At 40.5% G+C, this 16,770-nt stretch overlaps 1 protein-coding gene across 4 annotated transcripts in view; it reads right to left on the bottom strand.

Moving 5' to 3' along the window:
- CADPS2 (calcium dependent secretion activator 2) overlaps nt 1-16,770 on the bottom strand; it is a 492,759-nt gene that overhangs the window by 19,785 nt on the left and 456,204 nt on the right. For 3 of the 4 annotated variants that reach the window (XM_047763023.1, XM_047763025.1, XM_047763026.1), the window contains one exon: nt 8,051-8,158. In XM_047763023.1, the coding sequence (XP_047618979.1) occupies nt 8,051-8,158 (108 nt within the window). Of the gene's footprint in view, nt 1-6,241; nt 7,191-8,050; nt 8,159-16,770 lie in introns of those variants that run through there. The other variant, XM_047763027.1, reaches the window with a different exon arrangement.

Raw genomic sequence — 16,770 nt, 5'->3', positions numbered from 1 at the left:
CTTCTATTGGCGGAAAAGGAAAATAATGGTTATGATGTGAGCATGACATGAACATTTAATTTTGGATATCGATAGGAAAATCATGACTGGCCATCATGGGCCAACAGTTACTGCTTTATGTTTGACTTCTTTTTACCTAGAGACAAAACCAAAAAGAAAATTCTCTGTAATGGGAATCTATACTGATTTCGGTAGTCTATTTAACAACGTGCCAGGCATGTGAAAGCGAAAGATCATTAAAAAGAGGCAAACTCGAGTTCCCGTCATGGCTCAACGGTTATTGAATCTGACTAGCATCCCCAAGGACACAGGTTCGATCCCTGGCCTTGCTCAGTGGGTTAAGGATCTGGCGTTGCCATGAGCTGTGATGTAGGTCACAGACATGGCTCAGATCCCACAATGCTGTGGCTGTGGCGTAGGCTGGCAGCTACAGCTCCTCTCCGATTCGACCCCTAGCCTGGGAACCTCTATACGCTGCAGGTGTGGCCCTCAAAGACCAAAAGACCAATAAATAAATGAATAAATAAAATAAAAAGAGGAAAACTGCTATTTTTAAATCAACATTCAAATATAAGGGAACATATCTACAATATCATGGAGTTATAAGAAACGCAAGAAGGCAAAGAAGCCTTCATCTTAGTGGGTTACAGCCTGCATTTCTAATAAAGAGGTTGATTACATACACAAAGAAAGTCATCCAAGGAATATGACTGAAAAGGTAAATACTCAGTTCTAAAAATATCCTACTATCCAACAGTCATTCCTATCCATGGTCTGTTGATTTTGAGTACTCTTGGGAAATCAACATGTTAATAAATTTAATTTTAAAATAAGGAGGTCCTGTCATGGCTCAGTGGAAATGAATCTGACTAGTATCCATGAGGATGCAGGTTCGATCCCTGGCCTTGATCAGTGGGTCAGGGATCTGGTGTTGCCCTGAGCTGTGGCATAGGTCACAGACTCAGCTTGGATCTGGCATTGCTGTGGTGCAGGCCAGCGGCTGCACCTCCGATTCCACCCCTAGCCTGGGAACCTCCATATACTGCAGGTGAGGCCCTAAAAAAAAAAAAAAAAAAAAGGTTAAGAATAGTAGTGTCAATCTTATCAAGGACAAATAAAATCTTTTTTTCTTTTTCTTCTCAGGGCCATGTGTGGCACATACAAGTTCCCAGGCTAGGGGTTGAACTGGAGCTACAGCTGCTGGCCTATACCACAGCCACCGAAAATTGGAATCTGAACCATGTCTGCAACCTACACCACAGCTCACAGCAATTCTGGATCCCTAACCACTAAGTGAGGCCAGGGATCGAACCCACATCCTCATGGTTGCTAGTCGGGTTCATTACCCTTGAGCCACGACAGGAACTCCCAGAATGAATAAATTCTTTTTTTTTTTTTTTTGTCTTTTTGCTATTTCTTTGGGCCGCTCCCACGGCATATGGAGGTTCCCAGGCTAGGGGTCTAATCAGAGCTATAGCCACTGGCCTACGCCAGAGCCACAACAACGCAGGATCCGAGCCTCGTCTGCAACCTACACCACAGCTCACGGCAACGCCGGATCGTTAACCCACTGAGCAAGGGTAGGGATCAAACCCACAACCTCATGGTTCCTAGTCGGATTCGTTAACCACTGCGCCACGACGGGAACTCCCGTGAATAAATTCTTGAATCAAAAAGTTTGAGCATTGGCATGAAACACTAAACTCAAAAATTCTGAGCATTTCCCCTCTTTCTTATTTGGGACTCCAGAGGCAAAGAAGTGCATAGAATTGCAAAATTAATTTTATTTTGAAAAGCATATTCACTTGTAACAGTTTCATTTTTTTTTTTTTTATCTTACCGTATCTGAAAATGGCTACCGAACTCACATAGTTTAGGTCCATTTTACTTAAAATGTTCAATTTAGAGTTTTCTTATCGAAAAGAATTCAAGGAAAGTCCTGAGAAATTAATCCTTTATAAAACACTATTTGGCTGAATATAACTGATTAGCTATCATTTAAAGAATTACTTTTAATTTTATAAGACATCACAACATGATTTTTAAAAAAATCTCCTTGAGATGAGACTCCTCAACAATTAAATATTTAATCAGTTTATAACACAAGAGAATGTTTAATCTGCATGATTTACCAATTAAATACTGCACCCTGATGTGTCTTCAGCAACACGAGAGCTAAAGCGAAATTATTTCAAAGGGGCTCAAGATGGGCTATGCCCTGTAACTGCGCAAAGGGTTTGAGAGTTAGGTGGGCTGCATGTCTCTCCTGGACAATGGGATGCACTTTAGTCAACCCCTAAGGGCCTCGGTATGTAATATGCTTGGACAGCAGGAAGGGCCACAGAGGGTGCTCCTGTGCTGATTACTGTGGACATCAGTTCTGGCTTCTAAAACATCCCCGCTTTCCAGCCTGGAGATGCGAAGCTCTCTGGGAAGGTGCCCAGCCTCTCTCCTGACACACGGGCACCTGGGCGTTGCGCTGTGTTTCCTGAGACCTGAGCATGTGGGAAGAAACTTCATAGGAGGCACTGAAAATGGAACTCAACTGGAAGATCATTGCCATACTTTCACAGTGGGATCAGACACGCTGCAGCCGGTTTTGCTCTGATAACATTTTTAAAGTAGCTGCTGACAATGATGTTTTGTACACTGGGGTAAAAGAGATCGCCTACAGAGCAGAGGAGACCACCAGCTTTTGGTGAATTCATGATCTCTCCTGCTACAGAAGAACTTCCTTCAGATTTCTCTAATCCAGCTAAGACTGTTTTTTTTTTTTTTTTTTTTTTAGGGCTGCACATGTGGCTCATGGAAGTTTCCAGGCTAAGGATTGAATTGGAGCTATAGCTGCCGGCCTCCACCACAGCCACAGCAACACGGGATCCCTGACCCCACTGAGAGAGGCCAGGGATGGAACCTGTATCCCCTTGAATACTAGTCGGATTCACTTCCACTGTGCCACAACAGGAACTCCAAGAAACTTTTTCTTTTTTTTTTAATTGAAAAAGTAAGTTGTGGTGCAGTGGAAATAAATCCAACTAGTATCCATGAGGATGTAGGTTCCATCCCTGGCCTCAATTAGTAGGTTAAGGAGCCAGCATTGCCATGAGCTGTGGTGTAGGTTGTAGATGTGGCTCAGATCCTGTGTTGCTGTGGCTGTGGTGTGGGCTCGCAGCTGTAGCTCCCCCTACAGATTCAACCCCTAGCTTGGGAACTTTCATATGCTGCGAGTTCAGCCCTAAAAAGCAAAAAAAAAAAAAAAAGTAAATTTAACATGTAGATTTTTTTTCCCTTGGCTAAATTAAAAATATAATTGTAATAACTGAGTATAATTTTTTCTTTTTTAAAAATTTGAGTTGCTGTACAATATTACATAAGTTACAGATGTACAATATAGTGATTTAAAAATTTTAAAGGTTATATTCCATTTATAGCTATAAAATATTGTTGTACAATATAAGAGACAAGAATATATTGTGCAGGTGTAGGTCTCAGATGAGGCTCAGATCTGGTGTTGCTGTGGCTGTAGCGTAAGCTGGCAGCTGTAGCTCCCATTAGACCCCTAGCCTGGGAACCTCCATATGCCATGGGCGTGGCCCTAGAAAGCAAAAAAAAAAAAAAATATATATATATATATATATATAGTGCAACATGGAGAATATCATATTAACACAGATTTTTAAATTTAGCATGTGTACCACTGATGACCACTCGACAGGCAAAGATAGCTTCTGTTTAAGATATGCTGGTTACCCAGGAGACTTAACACGAATACAGGATGTATGTGTTCCAACTACTTTTCTAAATGTAGGGTTCAGAACCCCGGTGGTAGAGATATAGAAAGTAGAACGGCACAGCTGTTCTTTTTGTTTGTTTGTTTGTTTTTCAGGGCTACACCCCACGGCATATGGAAGCTTTCAGGCTAGGGGTGGAATGGGAGCTGTAGCTGCCGGTCTACACCACAGCCACAGCTACGCAGGATCTGAGCCGCATCTGCAACCTGTCTCACAGCTCCCGGCAACCCTGGATTCTTAATCCACTGAGCAAGGCCAGGGATCTTTGGAACCCATATGCTCATGGATCCTAGTCAGGTTCATTAACCGCTGAGCCGTGAAGGGAACTCCCACCGTTGTTCTTTTATATAGAACCTCTTTTCTAGTTCCCTACTATGCTTGCTACTGCATCTTGAGGGGGATACGCTGCTTTTACCTGGCCATCACAAAACAAGCTTAAGAATTGCTTGCTGCTCTGAGGTGCAAGACTCTGCATGCAGCTGACCCAGTAAGTAACTTTTGTTGCCACTGCTAAAATGAAAGCTAATTTGTTGGTTCAGAATCTGGAGTTCTAGAGGAACTCCTTCAGTGTATCTGTACTCCCCCCTACGCAGTTGCCAACAGGGGCCACAACTTCTTGACGCTCACGCGTACAATTAACAGCAGACCTGTGGCTGGGCCTCAGGGTTCTGGATTTCTGGTTCGACTCTCTTCCTACAAACACGTTGGTTCCACCATTTCAAATTGTGTACGTCTGAAGGATGGTAGACATAGCATGGGCTTTGAAAGTAGAGACACACAACTTCAAAGTCTGATTTAACCCTCAGTCCTTTATCATCTCTGGGTGGGAGATTCCTTAACCTGAAAATAAAGCTAAAATGGGGACGATGGCATCTACCCAGAAGGTTAGAAATGGTAACGGTCAGGTACGTAGCACAGTTCCTGGTACATGGAGGTGTCCCAGGAATGGTAGTGGTGACAGCTGAGGCTATTATTATAATTTTGACACTTTGAAAAGATTAGGGACGTCCCTATTAATCAAACTTAGCACCTTCTATTAACAGGGGAAATGCCATCATTTACTTACACATCTTTGAAGTTATTTCTGTCTTAAGCAGAAGGTGTTTTATGGTTTTAACCACTTATGGGGTAAAGGAGAATGTGTCGATTATTTATCCTAATATTAACGGCTTTGCTCTTCAAGTGACGCTTTTAGTTTTAATATTTTAAGATTTGATGTAAAAGTCTAAGATTACCCTACATCTGGCTTTAAGATAATACAGATTTAGTCACCCCCCTCTTTAACACATTGAAGAAACAAAAAAAGTTCCCACAGAGGCTAGAAGAATAACAATAGCAGTGTGGGATGCAGGGAGCAGGGGGATGGCATGTGGCTGCAGGGGCTGTACGTGGACCACCGTAGGAGGTCTTTTTTACAGGTACATGCCAAAACAATGGACAGCAATCTAGGGCAATGGTCATTTTTTTGAACCTTAGTCACTGGTGCAATTATTTAATATGAAACCCTAAGCATTCAGCTACAAATATTAGGAACTATTAAGATGCTTAACTGATCAAAAAGTTTTTGAGGCCAGAAACGGCACAAGTAATTAACTACTACCCTCAGGGAAAGTTTCACAGAATTTCCAGTAGTCTCTTCCATGCATAGGGAATCATGCAGAAAAAGATGAGTTAGTAAAACACATGAGCTCTTTTGTTAAAGTGCTAGTATTGGAGGCAGGATGGGTGTTCTGCAGAATAATTTGTTTTTATATGGAAATAATTCTATTTGTCCCCAAATTAAGTGAATTTCATCTAGGCAAAAGCATATCCTTTGTAAGCAGTTAAGCGCTCACATTGTATGATCAGAAACTGGAGCCCCTGTTCTCTTATCTGGTTTGGTTAAAACCACTTGGTTAAAACCAGGTATTGACTCACTGCAGTGTGCTCGCCCGTGTGTGTGCTTGTGTGTATGTGTGTGCATTTTCCCCTGCATCTGAAGGTAGGAGGTGTCCATTTCTTACTTGGGAAACACTTTAATTGGAATAGCAAAAGTTTGTCATGATGCCTGAATAAAACTGTTCTCTTCAATCTTTTATCTGTAATAGACAAGGTTGCTAACAGTATTTATAGGGTCATTATTTTCAACAGTTTCTTGACACCTAACAATATTATTTTAAGCTCCAGCCAAGTGGATTTCCAATAATTATATAATGTCTCTCAGTAATGATCTGTTGCTTAAGATACACATTCTGCTTTACCTTTCAACACATACTTGATAACCTCTCATTTACCAACTATAATTGAGGCACATTCAGTCCTGGCTAATTAGGGGCTCTTAGTACCCCCTCATCTGTGTTATGCTGGATGACATCTCAATAGCATCAGAGTCTAGTTTTTATTTTTAATTACAGCAATAAAAAATGTGCAACTTAAAAATATTAGAATGTTTAAGGACACTATAACTATTTTACAAATAACGAGTCCCATGTTCCGCTGGGGATATGCAAAATGACACAACTTTCACAGCGCAAGCAGAATGGTTGCTTGTCAAGGGTTCCTTTTGGAAGCAAACCCACAGCCATGTCTGATGCTTAGACATCGAAAGGAAAGTATATCTCTATCGCCAGGACTATTAAACTAGCACACCATCTTAACGTTGGCCTCCTGGCATCTACTTTAGTCAGCTCCCTTTGTTAGTGTTGCCCTAAATGGGGTCTTCAGAAGTCTGGTGAATGAAGGGGAGTTGAAGTGGGAAATAACTTGATGAAGAATAAAAAAAGTCTACCTCTGTTAGGAACTGATGGCAAGCTTTGTAGCGAATAGGTCACCGAGACAAAAGACAGAAGATGTTAAGAAACACGCGGACACACAGACCCTCCCATCTACAGGGGCCTATTTCCTGAACAACTACCACTGTCTCATGACAGAGGATGTGCTTTAACTCTTCTAGGAAGAAACATAATGGGAATAAGATCCACACAACTTTCCTTCTCTGCTCAACATTTTTGAAAATGACCACATAAGCAAAAAAAGTCAGAGAGAACTTGGAAGTGAAACACACGCTTGTAAATTCAGAGCAATACCAAATGGAAGCAAAAGTTGCTAATACCGTTTCCGTATTTTGTAAAAGAGCCAGCTGGAAGGATGATAATTTTTCTACCCCTGCAGGGCATCAAAGCTTTTAGGAAATCATTCTTTTCACACATATTAACACTTAGCTTATTAAAACAGATGATACTTTTATTGTAAAACAGCCCGGGTAGAGGCTAGAAACATAAAGTAGGAAAGATAAGGCTCTTTTTGACCACCCAGCCTGACAATCAGCAAACACGGACACGACAGAGCAGGGGGGGGATGACGTAGGAGGACCTTCGGTAACTGCCACAGCTGAAGTGCCACCATGAAGCCCGTGAATTGCTGTTATGAAAACATTTGGAGTAACTTGCATAATTAAATGAAACTGCCAGAAAAGCATTTCTAAAATGCAGAGAAGATGTACATAAATAAATACAGTTCAAAGCAAATATTACATTTCAGAATTAGCATAGTAGTGAATTATGCAAAGTTATGTCACAAGCAAAGTACCATTTCCTTTGAACCGACGGCTGAATAATTACAAATGAGTGACAACATTGTTATTGAAATGGACTGCTCTCTTAGTCTCTTTTACAGACAGTCTATGAATGAAACTTGCTGAGCATGGCATCTAAAACCACATCGTCCCACTTCTAGGAGCTGCCATGCTTCAGGAAAGACCTTTGCGACACTGCCGGGGTATTCTATCTGTTAGCAAGCGTCAGCACTGGAAATCAAGATGAAAATGCACACTAACTCCTAGTACAGTGGCAGATATTTGGCTTTATTGAAGTTTCTTTCTTTATTTAATTGAAGAATATTACGTTAGCTTAAAAAACGTATGGTAGGGGCCAAATCCAGGGCCAAATCCACTGTACCGTAATTCTGTTTATGGACTGCGGCAAAGGCAAATGTTATGATGCTGTACACGACGGTCAACTGGTTATCCTCTCGCTTGTTAAAACTAACCTTAGAAGGATCTTGAGACTCTCATTCTAACAGTGACAGTTTTCAAGTATAAAAAAGAAGCCAATTAAGGCTTCTGTCACCAGTCGAAGAAATAAAACTATCACCTCTATTAGCTGCATAAAAGAAAAAGAGTTAAAAGAGGAGCGTGCTTTGCAGACATACCATTAAAATGCAGCTTTTCCCTTCACACTGTGCCTACAACGTGAGCCTGCGTTGCAAGGGTTGTTACTTACATCAAACAACTTTTCTATATACATTTCCTCATTGACCTTTTCTCGAAGAATATCCTGGTTTTGCCGAACAAACATAATATAGGTGTCTGCCAGATCCATTCCTGGTTTCTGTGGTGAGGAAAAAACATGGGGAATAAAACGGTATCAGGTCTGGGTTGTGAAAATATTCTTTAATCACGACCCTAAAAAAATCATTCATTGTATCACTTCAAAAGTTACACTAGTAAAATATGCCTCAGATCGAGTCAGAAATGGGTCCCTTCAAATTCTATCATTAAATAAAAGTTTATTATTGAGCTCTATAACTTGAGCTCACAGTCATCATTATTCAAATGACTAGAAATATGTGGTTGTAAGCTAGTAGATATTTTTTAAAAAATAGCTATCTTGCAAGGTCAATATGCCAAGCAGTATAAATGCATACATTTCCCCAAGAAATTCCCACATACAACAATCATTTCCTATTTGCAAACACAATTTCCTTTTCACCATTTCTGACTGGTTTATCCACATACACTTATTTATTTATTTATTTATTTAGTCTTTTTAGGGCTAAACCCACGGCATATGGAGGTTCCCCGGCTAGGGTCAAACTGGAGCTACAGCTGCCGGCCTACGCCACAGCCACAGCCACGCCAGATCTGAGCCATGTCTGCGACCTACACCATCGCTCATGGCAATGCCGGATCTTTAACCTACTGAGCGAGGCCAGGGATCGAACATGTGTCCTCACGGTTGCTGGTCAGATTCATTTCTGCTGAGCTACAACAGGAACTCCCACATACCCTTTTTTAAAAAGTTAGCTTTTTTGCCTTCCTTAACTACTATGGATGCTCAAGGAATACAAAATAAATTTTCTCATTAGGAAGATACTGAGCAAAAAAAAAACACTGAATGCATTACAAAGTGAAATGTAAATCAGAATTCTGTGGATATCCATTGCTTCTACTCACACATATTTATCAATACCATCTCAAGGAGTACACTGTCTTAGAGAGGCAACGTCAATGAACTAGTCTCCTATGAAGAGCCAAAGATGAGGATGAGAGAACTCTCCAGAGTTCTCTGGCATCTGGTGTCTTCTCATGTGAGAGGAATGGGGCAGTTACGCTAATTCCTCCTTGCTACAGAGTCTACCAAATCAGCACTAGGAAGGGACAGAAACCCGAATGGCTCCTAAAGAGTTGTCCTTCTAAACGACTCTTTGGTTCCTGAGTTTCACATAACTGGACTCTATTGTTTGTGCAGTCTATACCAGGGATTGGTTCATAATCTGTCTCGAGTTATCCATTTAACTAGAATACGGCATTAATAATGATGAAATGGTAGAAGGCATGCCCCAGGTAGTCAGTTGGCTGTGCATCATTTCAATCTATGGGAGACTTTTATAAACCCCGTTATATGGACTCTCTGCAAAAGTAAACAATGTAAGGAAATCGGGTGAAAGAGGATATGGATCATTTAACTATTGCTACTGCAGGAAAGACAAGAGATCCCTCTGAGTGATGCTGAGACAGTAGTAGTGCTTTTTCCTTCAATGAAGGACAGAAAGCGATCATTTGCTTGGGAGGGGAGGGGATTATATTTTATGTACAATGATAAAACTGCCCATCTCTTAACCAGCACACAGTACAGGCACTGGGCATATCTCATTCATAATGTGATTTGATTTTTCGGTAACAAAGTTATTTCTGGGCAATAAAAATCACAGAAAGTTCCTACTGTTCTTATACTTAGCCTAAAGGGAACTTTATACCACATAAATTCAAGAATCCTTTCAAACATGACCTTGACATAACAAAATTCATGATTAGTTTTAGTAATGATTAGTAATTTGAAACAACTACTTATATAAATGTCTTCACGGGTCTTTCCTTTAAGAGGATCCATACATGATGTAGGACACATATTCCAAACTCAATGGAGACAACTTACCGAGTTCATGCCTTCACTATTTTTCTACATAATTACAAGACTACTCAAGAGAAACCTAGGTTCTCTGGGGGCGAGGGGTGTATGCTATACCTACGTTTTTCCAGTGAAAAGGCAGGGTCATTTACTAACATCCTATTAGCACTTGAGGACAACTAAGCCATAAGCTAAGGATTTCTCTCCGTGCCTCTCAAATTTTGTCAAAACACCGAAAATGAGAACATTCAGAACACATACTGCTGCGGAACGAAAATGACAGGAGGTCAATTTTCTATACATGATAACAAGCCAGTTCCACCTTTGAGTTTCAGTCAGGTGCTTGAAAACAAAATGCTAAGATACATATGATACCAAGGCAGTTGGGCACAGCTCAGCTAAACGGAGAGTTAAAGAATAGACATATGAGAGGCTTGACTCCTCCACTATTTCTCCCCACCCCAACCTTATTTTTATTTTTGCCTTTCAAAAGAAGAGTATGCTTACAAGTGTAATTTTGTCAGTCACTTGACCCATGACACTCCCTGGAAACTGAGTTGCAGCCAGGAGGAATGGAGAATCCTGTCTTTAAACACTTGCAATAGACTCTAAGGTAGTAGTTTTTTTTCCTGATTCCTTGATCACTTTTAAGATAACACTAGACATCATGAAACACTGTCTCGGAAGAGTTTATCTTTCCCCTGTCTAAAACTAACAAATACTTTACAATTTAAGCCTAAAAGAAAACTCGATGTTGTTTCCTTTGGCAGACCCAAGGGATAAAACCCTGAAATCTGTAAAGCGAGACGGCTCACCAACTCTCCAAGAAAATAAGAATTTCTGGCTGAGAGTATGAAGTAAAACTCATTTAAAAGCTTATTTCAACAAATTGTTTATTTATTTTTTTTCCTTTTGGAAATTACATTTTCTCCCTTTTAGCAAATTAAGATCTGCTTGCCTAGAAAACAAAACCTCCAAGTCTTACATTCCTCATTAGCATTATTTCTTCTGTTATCTTTGAGCTGTTTATTTATTCTTGAAATTGTGACATACGGGAATTTCACACCTAGTGAATATATTTTCATGCAGCTTGTGGCATGAGACTATAATCATTAAAAGAATATACACAAGTAAGAATAACTGCAACAGCTGGTGACATTTACCAATTAGAATTATCATTCTTTAAAACACTTTATCCTTCCTTTGGTGTATGAAGGGTAATTATCTCTGATAAATTGCTGAAAAAGATGTAATTTTCCTTTTAAACAGTTTCTACTTATAGTACAAATGTGTTTGGATAGAAGACATTATCGCTGGTTCAGTGATCCTTCGTGCAAAGACTCTTGTTTTATGGCAGTAAAATTTACATACATCTAATTCCATTATTACATGTTATCTGATTAGGAAATAAAGTTTGGCTAAAAAAACAAAAACCTGAATGCGCTCGGTTAACTTTTTGCTTTCTGGTGTGTAAATGGAAAGAATGCATGTGCTCGTGTCACCCAGATAGAATATTGCTACACTTTCTGGTGCAAGTGGCTGTCCCCAGCCTTACCAGTGGAACAGTCTGTTAAACTTGGAGCTGGATGAGTTTCTATGAAGAATATCATGTTCTAGAGAACTACATTTACTTTTTAAATTTTTAAATTTTTTGGTGGTGCTTGAGGCACGTGGAATTGCCCCGGCCGGGGACAGAATCCACGCCACAGCAGTGACTTGAGCCACAGCAGTGACAACACTGGATCCTTAACTTGCTGAGCCACCAGGAAACTCTGAGAAATTTTTCTGGGTTTGTAATTAAATGACAGTTTTCTGAATGCACAAGAAAATAACAATTAACAACCAAATAGCAAGCACAGGATATATTCACCACCGCTAAGAGAGAGTAAAGGCTGTTTTTCATTCTCCCGTTTAAACCTTTGGGATCCTGAGTTCCCCAAGCACTAACTTTCCCCTCTTGTTTCATAGGGGAGTAATCTCTAAATCACAGTAAGATTTCCTGGGTCACTTCTAAATTTGATTCAGAAAAGAGCATACTTTAGCTTGAAGACGTTCGAGTGAAAGGATACAAGCTCTAAAAAATCCCCCCATGACCATTAAAGAAAGCAGTAACTATGGAAAGGAATGGCGTAGGGGAAGGCCACGTTCCTCTGACTTTGGCTGCAACAGTAATAGAATACACCAGCGAGTGAATGAGTTTAAGGAAGGGTGCAGACCGCAGCAAGTTTTTTTTTTCAAGCGTTAATCACTAGTTAACCTAGTGAGATGAACACGCCATTTAAAAAAAGAAAAAGAAAATTCCTTGTTAATTATACACGGCAAGTGCTCTTACTTCCTGCTGCTGCACCTAATCCCACAGGTGCAAGTCTTCGCTCTCCCCATTCATGGGTAGGTGGGTGCAACGCTGCAGACATTTTTCACAGCTACACATTTAGATACAGAAGAAGCCGCTTAACCTCCCAAGGGAGGTTAACAATACACAATGCAAACACTGTCATGGTGTCTATTTAACAAGGAGACAAATTTTTATATATAAAGATGAACAGAAGTGACAGTATAATTGACTTAATTTGAAAATACGCTTCTCATAACCTAGAAAAGCTTGCCTTGAAGAAACAATCAAGAGTGGAACTGTGATTTATGAAAATCTGCATGCTTTGTAAATGAAATACCTGCACCTGTTCATTACTACCATGGGGAAAAAAATGGATCTTGTAAGATTTAAAGCAATAGCATGTCTCCTTAATTTGAAATCATGATAGGAACAATTTACAGTTCAACTCTGGCTTTGCAGGTCAAGAACAGTCTATAACTGATCATGAGGGAACATGGGACATAATTCTACAAACATGAAACTTATCCCAAGTACTGTTAACAATATATTTTTTTCTTTTATGGTCTAATATACTCCTTATTACTTTGGCATTTATGCAGCAATTTCTATATTTTTTATCTGAGGGAAAATGGTCTTAAAATTAAGCTCCTTAAAGTTATTTCAAGTAGTTTAAGTTTATGTTCTCAAATATTTTTAAAAAGGCGGCTTTTGTAGCTATGATGATTATGATGTAAAACATACATATGTACTTTTTAACCAAATTTTCTACCAAGTGGAATAATTACGTTGTATTCATATATAAAAGCAAAAGGAAATAAATAGAACTAAACCCTTCAAATTAGATTTATTCCAGCTTAAATATTATATAAGCCCAGGCAGAAGAGTAATTCATAAAAAGAGGAAGGGGGAAGAAATGTAAACAATGAAAAAGTCACAAGGATATAAAATTTTCAAGATTTTCTAATAATGGCTTATATAATTTTTTTTTAAAACCACCAATGAAAAAATTCTCATTGTTCTTTAGAAAAACTCCAAATTATTCTTTCAAGCAGTGAAACGGGCCACGGTCACCTTTCCCTTCGTTAAATGTGACAGTATTCAAAATCCCATCAACTTATACTTTTATGCATTTCGACTCCAAATTAGGAAGTAGAAAAATTCTGAATTAGATAACGGGGATGGACCTAGAAATTATCATGCTAAGTGAAGTCAGTCAGAAAGTTAGACACCAACATCAAATGCTATCACTTACATGTGGAATCTAAAAAAAGGACACAATGAACTTTGCAGAACAGATACTGACTCACAGACTTTGAAAAACTTGGTTTCCAAATGAGACAGGTCTGGGGGTAGGGGGATGCGCTGGGGGTTTGGGATGGAAAAGCTATAAAATTTGGCTGTGATGACTGTTGTACAACTATAAATGTAATAAAATTCACTGAGTACTCAAAAAAAAAAATAAAGATAACGGCATCCACATCCATCTGAAAACACCTTTCAGACGTGGAACATGTAACACGTGTGTTTTAAGTGTGTAATCTCATTCGGTCCCACGTTCCCAGGGAGAGGGTCACATTACTGCAGATTTCTTGCTCTGGATAAGGGTCTTCTGTCTGCTGCCTGTGAGCACAGTCAGTAAAAAGCAGATTCCTACCACAATGCTACCAGAGTGTTTACTTCAGAATCTGCTGTAATTAATGCTCCTGTACCTTATGTAGTCATGTTGTTTTCATTCTTAAAATCCACACGAATGCTTCACATTCTTCCTTCTAAGTAGTGATATATGTTATGTATTCATAGATTTAAGCAATAATACGTTCAAACATTTTTGTTGCGTCCGTGGGGAAAACCTTGCAAAGAGGAGGTTATTTTAAATATTAAAAGGAATACTGGATAATAGTTTAAGAAATTAGCCTGAAATACTTCCGGAAAAGAGGTTGATTTTCAACTGAGATATATGGGCCTAATTTTCATCTCGCTATGGTCTCCCATTTGTGACCATAGGCATCTAGGATCTCTCTTGCTCTTGCTAATCTATAAAAATCACTAACATCTCAGAAACTAGAGGAAGAGCTGCTCGCACAGGAGGAGCAGACAAGGAAAGTGCTACTATGTGTATCACACATTGGCTTTATACTATTTTATACTTTCACACTATTTTCACGTGTAATAATTATGATGATGATGTGGTATTCAATCTCTCAGTTTCTAATATGTTCAGTTACCTTTCCCTCATCCGTGTATAGATGATATGGTGTCAACTACAGAGGCTACACTGAGGACTCAAAGAAGTGAAATTAAAGTGCTGTGGGTATTACTTTATTTAGCTTTTACAATTTGTTTACTTTTTTCTTTATGGTCGTACCTGGAAGTTCCTGGGCTAGGTATCAAATTGGAGCTGCAGCTGCCGGTCTACAACAGAGCCACAGCAACATGGGATCCGAGCAGCATCTGGGACCTACAGTGAAGCTTGCAGCAATGATGGATTCTTAACCCACTGAGCTAGGCCAGGGATCAAACCCACATCCTCACGGACACTATGTCATGTTGGGCTTGTGACCTGATGAGCCTCAATGGGAAATCCCTTGCTTTTATTATTTAGACTGAGGAGTTCCCGTGTGGCTCAGCAGGTTGAGGATTAAGCATTGCCACTTCAGTGACTCAGGTCATTGCTGAGACATGAGTTTGATCCCTGGCCCAGGAATTTCTGTATGCTGTGGGCATGGCCAAAATAAATAAATAAAATGAAATAAAATAAAATTTAGATGGACTGGGATTGAGTTAGCCCCAATTTGGAACCTTCCCATTTTGGCTTAAAGGAGACCTGAGGATGCTAGAGTGTCAGGGTTCAGAGGCAGTTCATGCATTCACCTTCTACGAGAAGAACTCAACAAGAGAACCAAAGGAAGAAAGATGCGAGAAGCCAAGCATTCATCTACAAAGCGCAAAAGGCAACCTCCCCTGCTCCCAGACCAGTGAGACTCTCAACCCCGTCCCGGCGTGGATCTGCCTCGCCAGGCCAACGTGTCCCAGTGGGCAGGCGCTCCACTCCCTATGTTCTGCCGTAAAGCTCTGAGTTTCCAAGTGGCCTCATCTAAGTCGTACACAATTATCGGAAAAAAAAGGAAGGAGGGAAAACACCACCGTCACCGAACGGAGGGGCTGCACATTTAAAAGTCACCAGCGACATATGCAAGAGGCTTGATATTCAAAAATAAAGGAAAATAAATGAAAACAAATGGTTTTCCTTTTGGAAAATGGCCACGTGCTGAAGCAGGGGGTGGAGACTGCAGAGAAGAAATCGTTCCGCGAAGAAACAATGGCAATCCCATTTCTTTCAATGGTGCTTTACCTTCCCTCAGCACTTCCCCAAGCGCATGCACGCTGAAGCCTCACGGGAACCTCGTGAAAAGGGGACAGCTCAGGGATCCCACCCTTGTCTGCCCGGCACAGCTGGGAAAATGGAAGCCCGGGGGGGCAGACTGCCAGAAGGGGGCAAAGGTGGGACTTGAACGGAGACCCTGGACTCCACACCAAGCCTCTACAGCACAGACCTGAATTCAAGCCACACTGTGGGGAGGTGGAAAATGAGCAATCTTCGGCAAGGGTCATAACAAAGAGGGTGACTGAGAGAATTATTTAGGACAAGAGAAAGTTAAGCCATCTCTGTCGTCTCAGGACAGACAACCAGGATCTGGCACCAGCACTAAGAAGCCCATCAATGGGGAATTTCCTTCTTCTAGGTCTCTCGAGCTGTGTCACCTCACTGTCCAGCACAGAGACATATGCAGTGTGTGTACTGATGTCAACAGGACAATTTTCAACAGGCATTGTACACCTAACACACCCACCTAAAAATGCCCTATAACTTACACAATCTATAGCACAAAATTTTGGAATTAGTGTTGGAAAGGGCTTTTCATCCTTTTATTTATTTTTAAAATTGTTTTTATTGGGAGTTCCCGTCGTGGCGCAGTGGTTAACGAATCTGACTAGGAACCATGAGGTTGCGGGTTCGGTCCCTGCCCTTGCTCAGTGGGTTAACGATCCGGCGTTGCCGTGAGCTGTGGTGTAGGTCGCAGACGCGGCTCGGATCCCGCGTTGCTGTGGCTCTGGCGTAGGCCGGTGGCTACAGCTCCGATTCAACCCCTAGCCTGGGAACCTCCATATGCAGCGGGAGCGGCCCAAGAAATAGCAAAAAAAAAAAAAAAAAAAAAAAGACAAAAAAAAATTGTTTTTATTACTTAATGAATTTATTACATTTATAGTTGTACAATGATTATCACAATCCAATTTTATATCGTTTCCATCCCATACCCCCCACCTCCCCAAACTGTCTCCTTTGGAGACCATAAGTTTTTCAAAGTCTGTGAGTCAGTGGCTGTTCTGCAAAGAAGTTCATTGTGTCCTTTTTTCAGATTCCAACATGTCAGTGATAGCATTTGATGTTGGTGTCTCATTGTCTGACTGACTTCAC

The sequence above is a fragment of the Phacochoerus africanus genome, chromosome 16, assembly GCF_016906955.1.
Source record: "Phacochoerus africanus isolate WHEZ1 chromosome 16, ROS_Pafr_v1, whole genome shotgun sequence".
Lineage (NCBI taxonomy): Eukaryota > Metazoa > Chordata > Mammalia > Artiodactyla > Suidae > Phacochoerus > Phacochoerus africanus.
The sequence above is the reverse complement of the archived record's forward strand: the minus strand, read 5'-3'. Positions and strand labels throughout refer to the sequence as shown.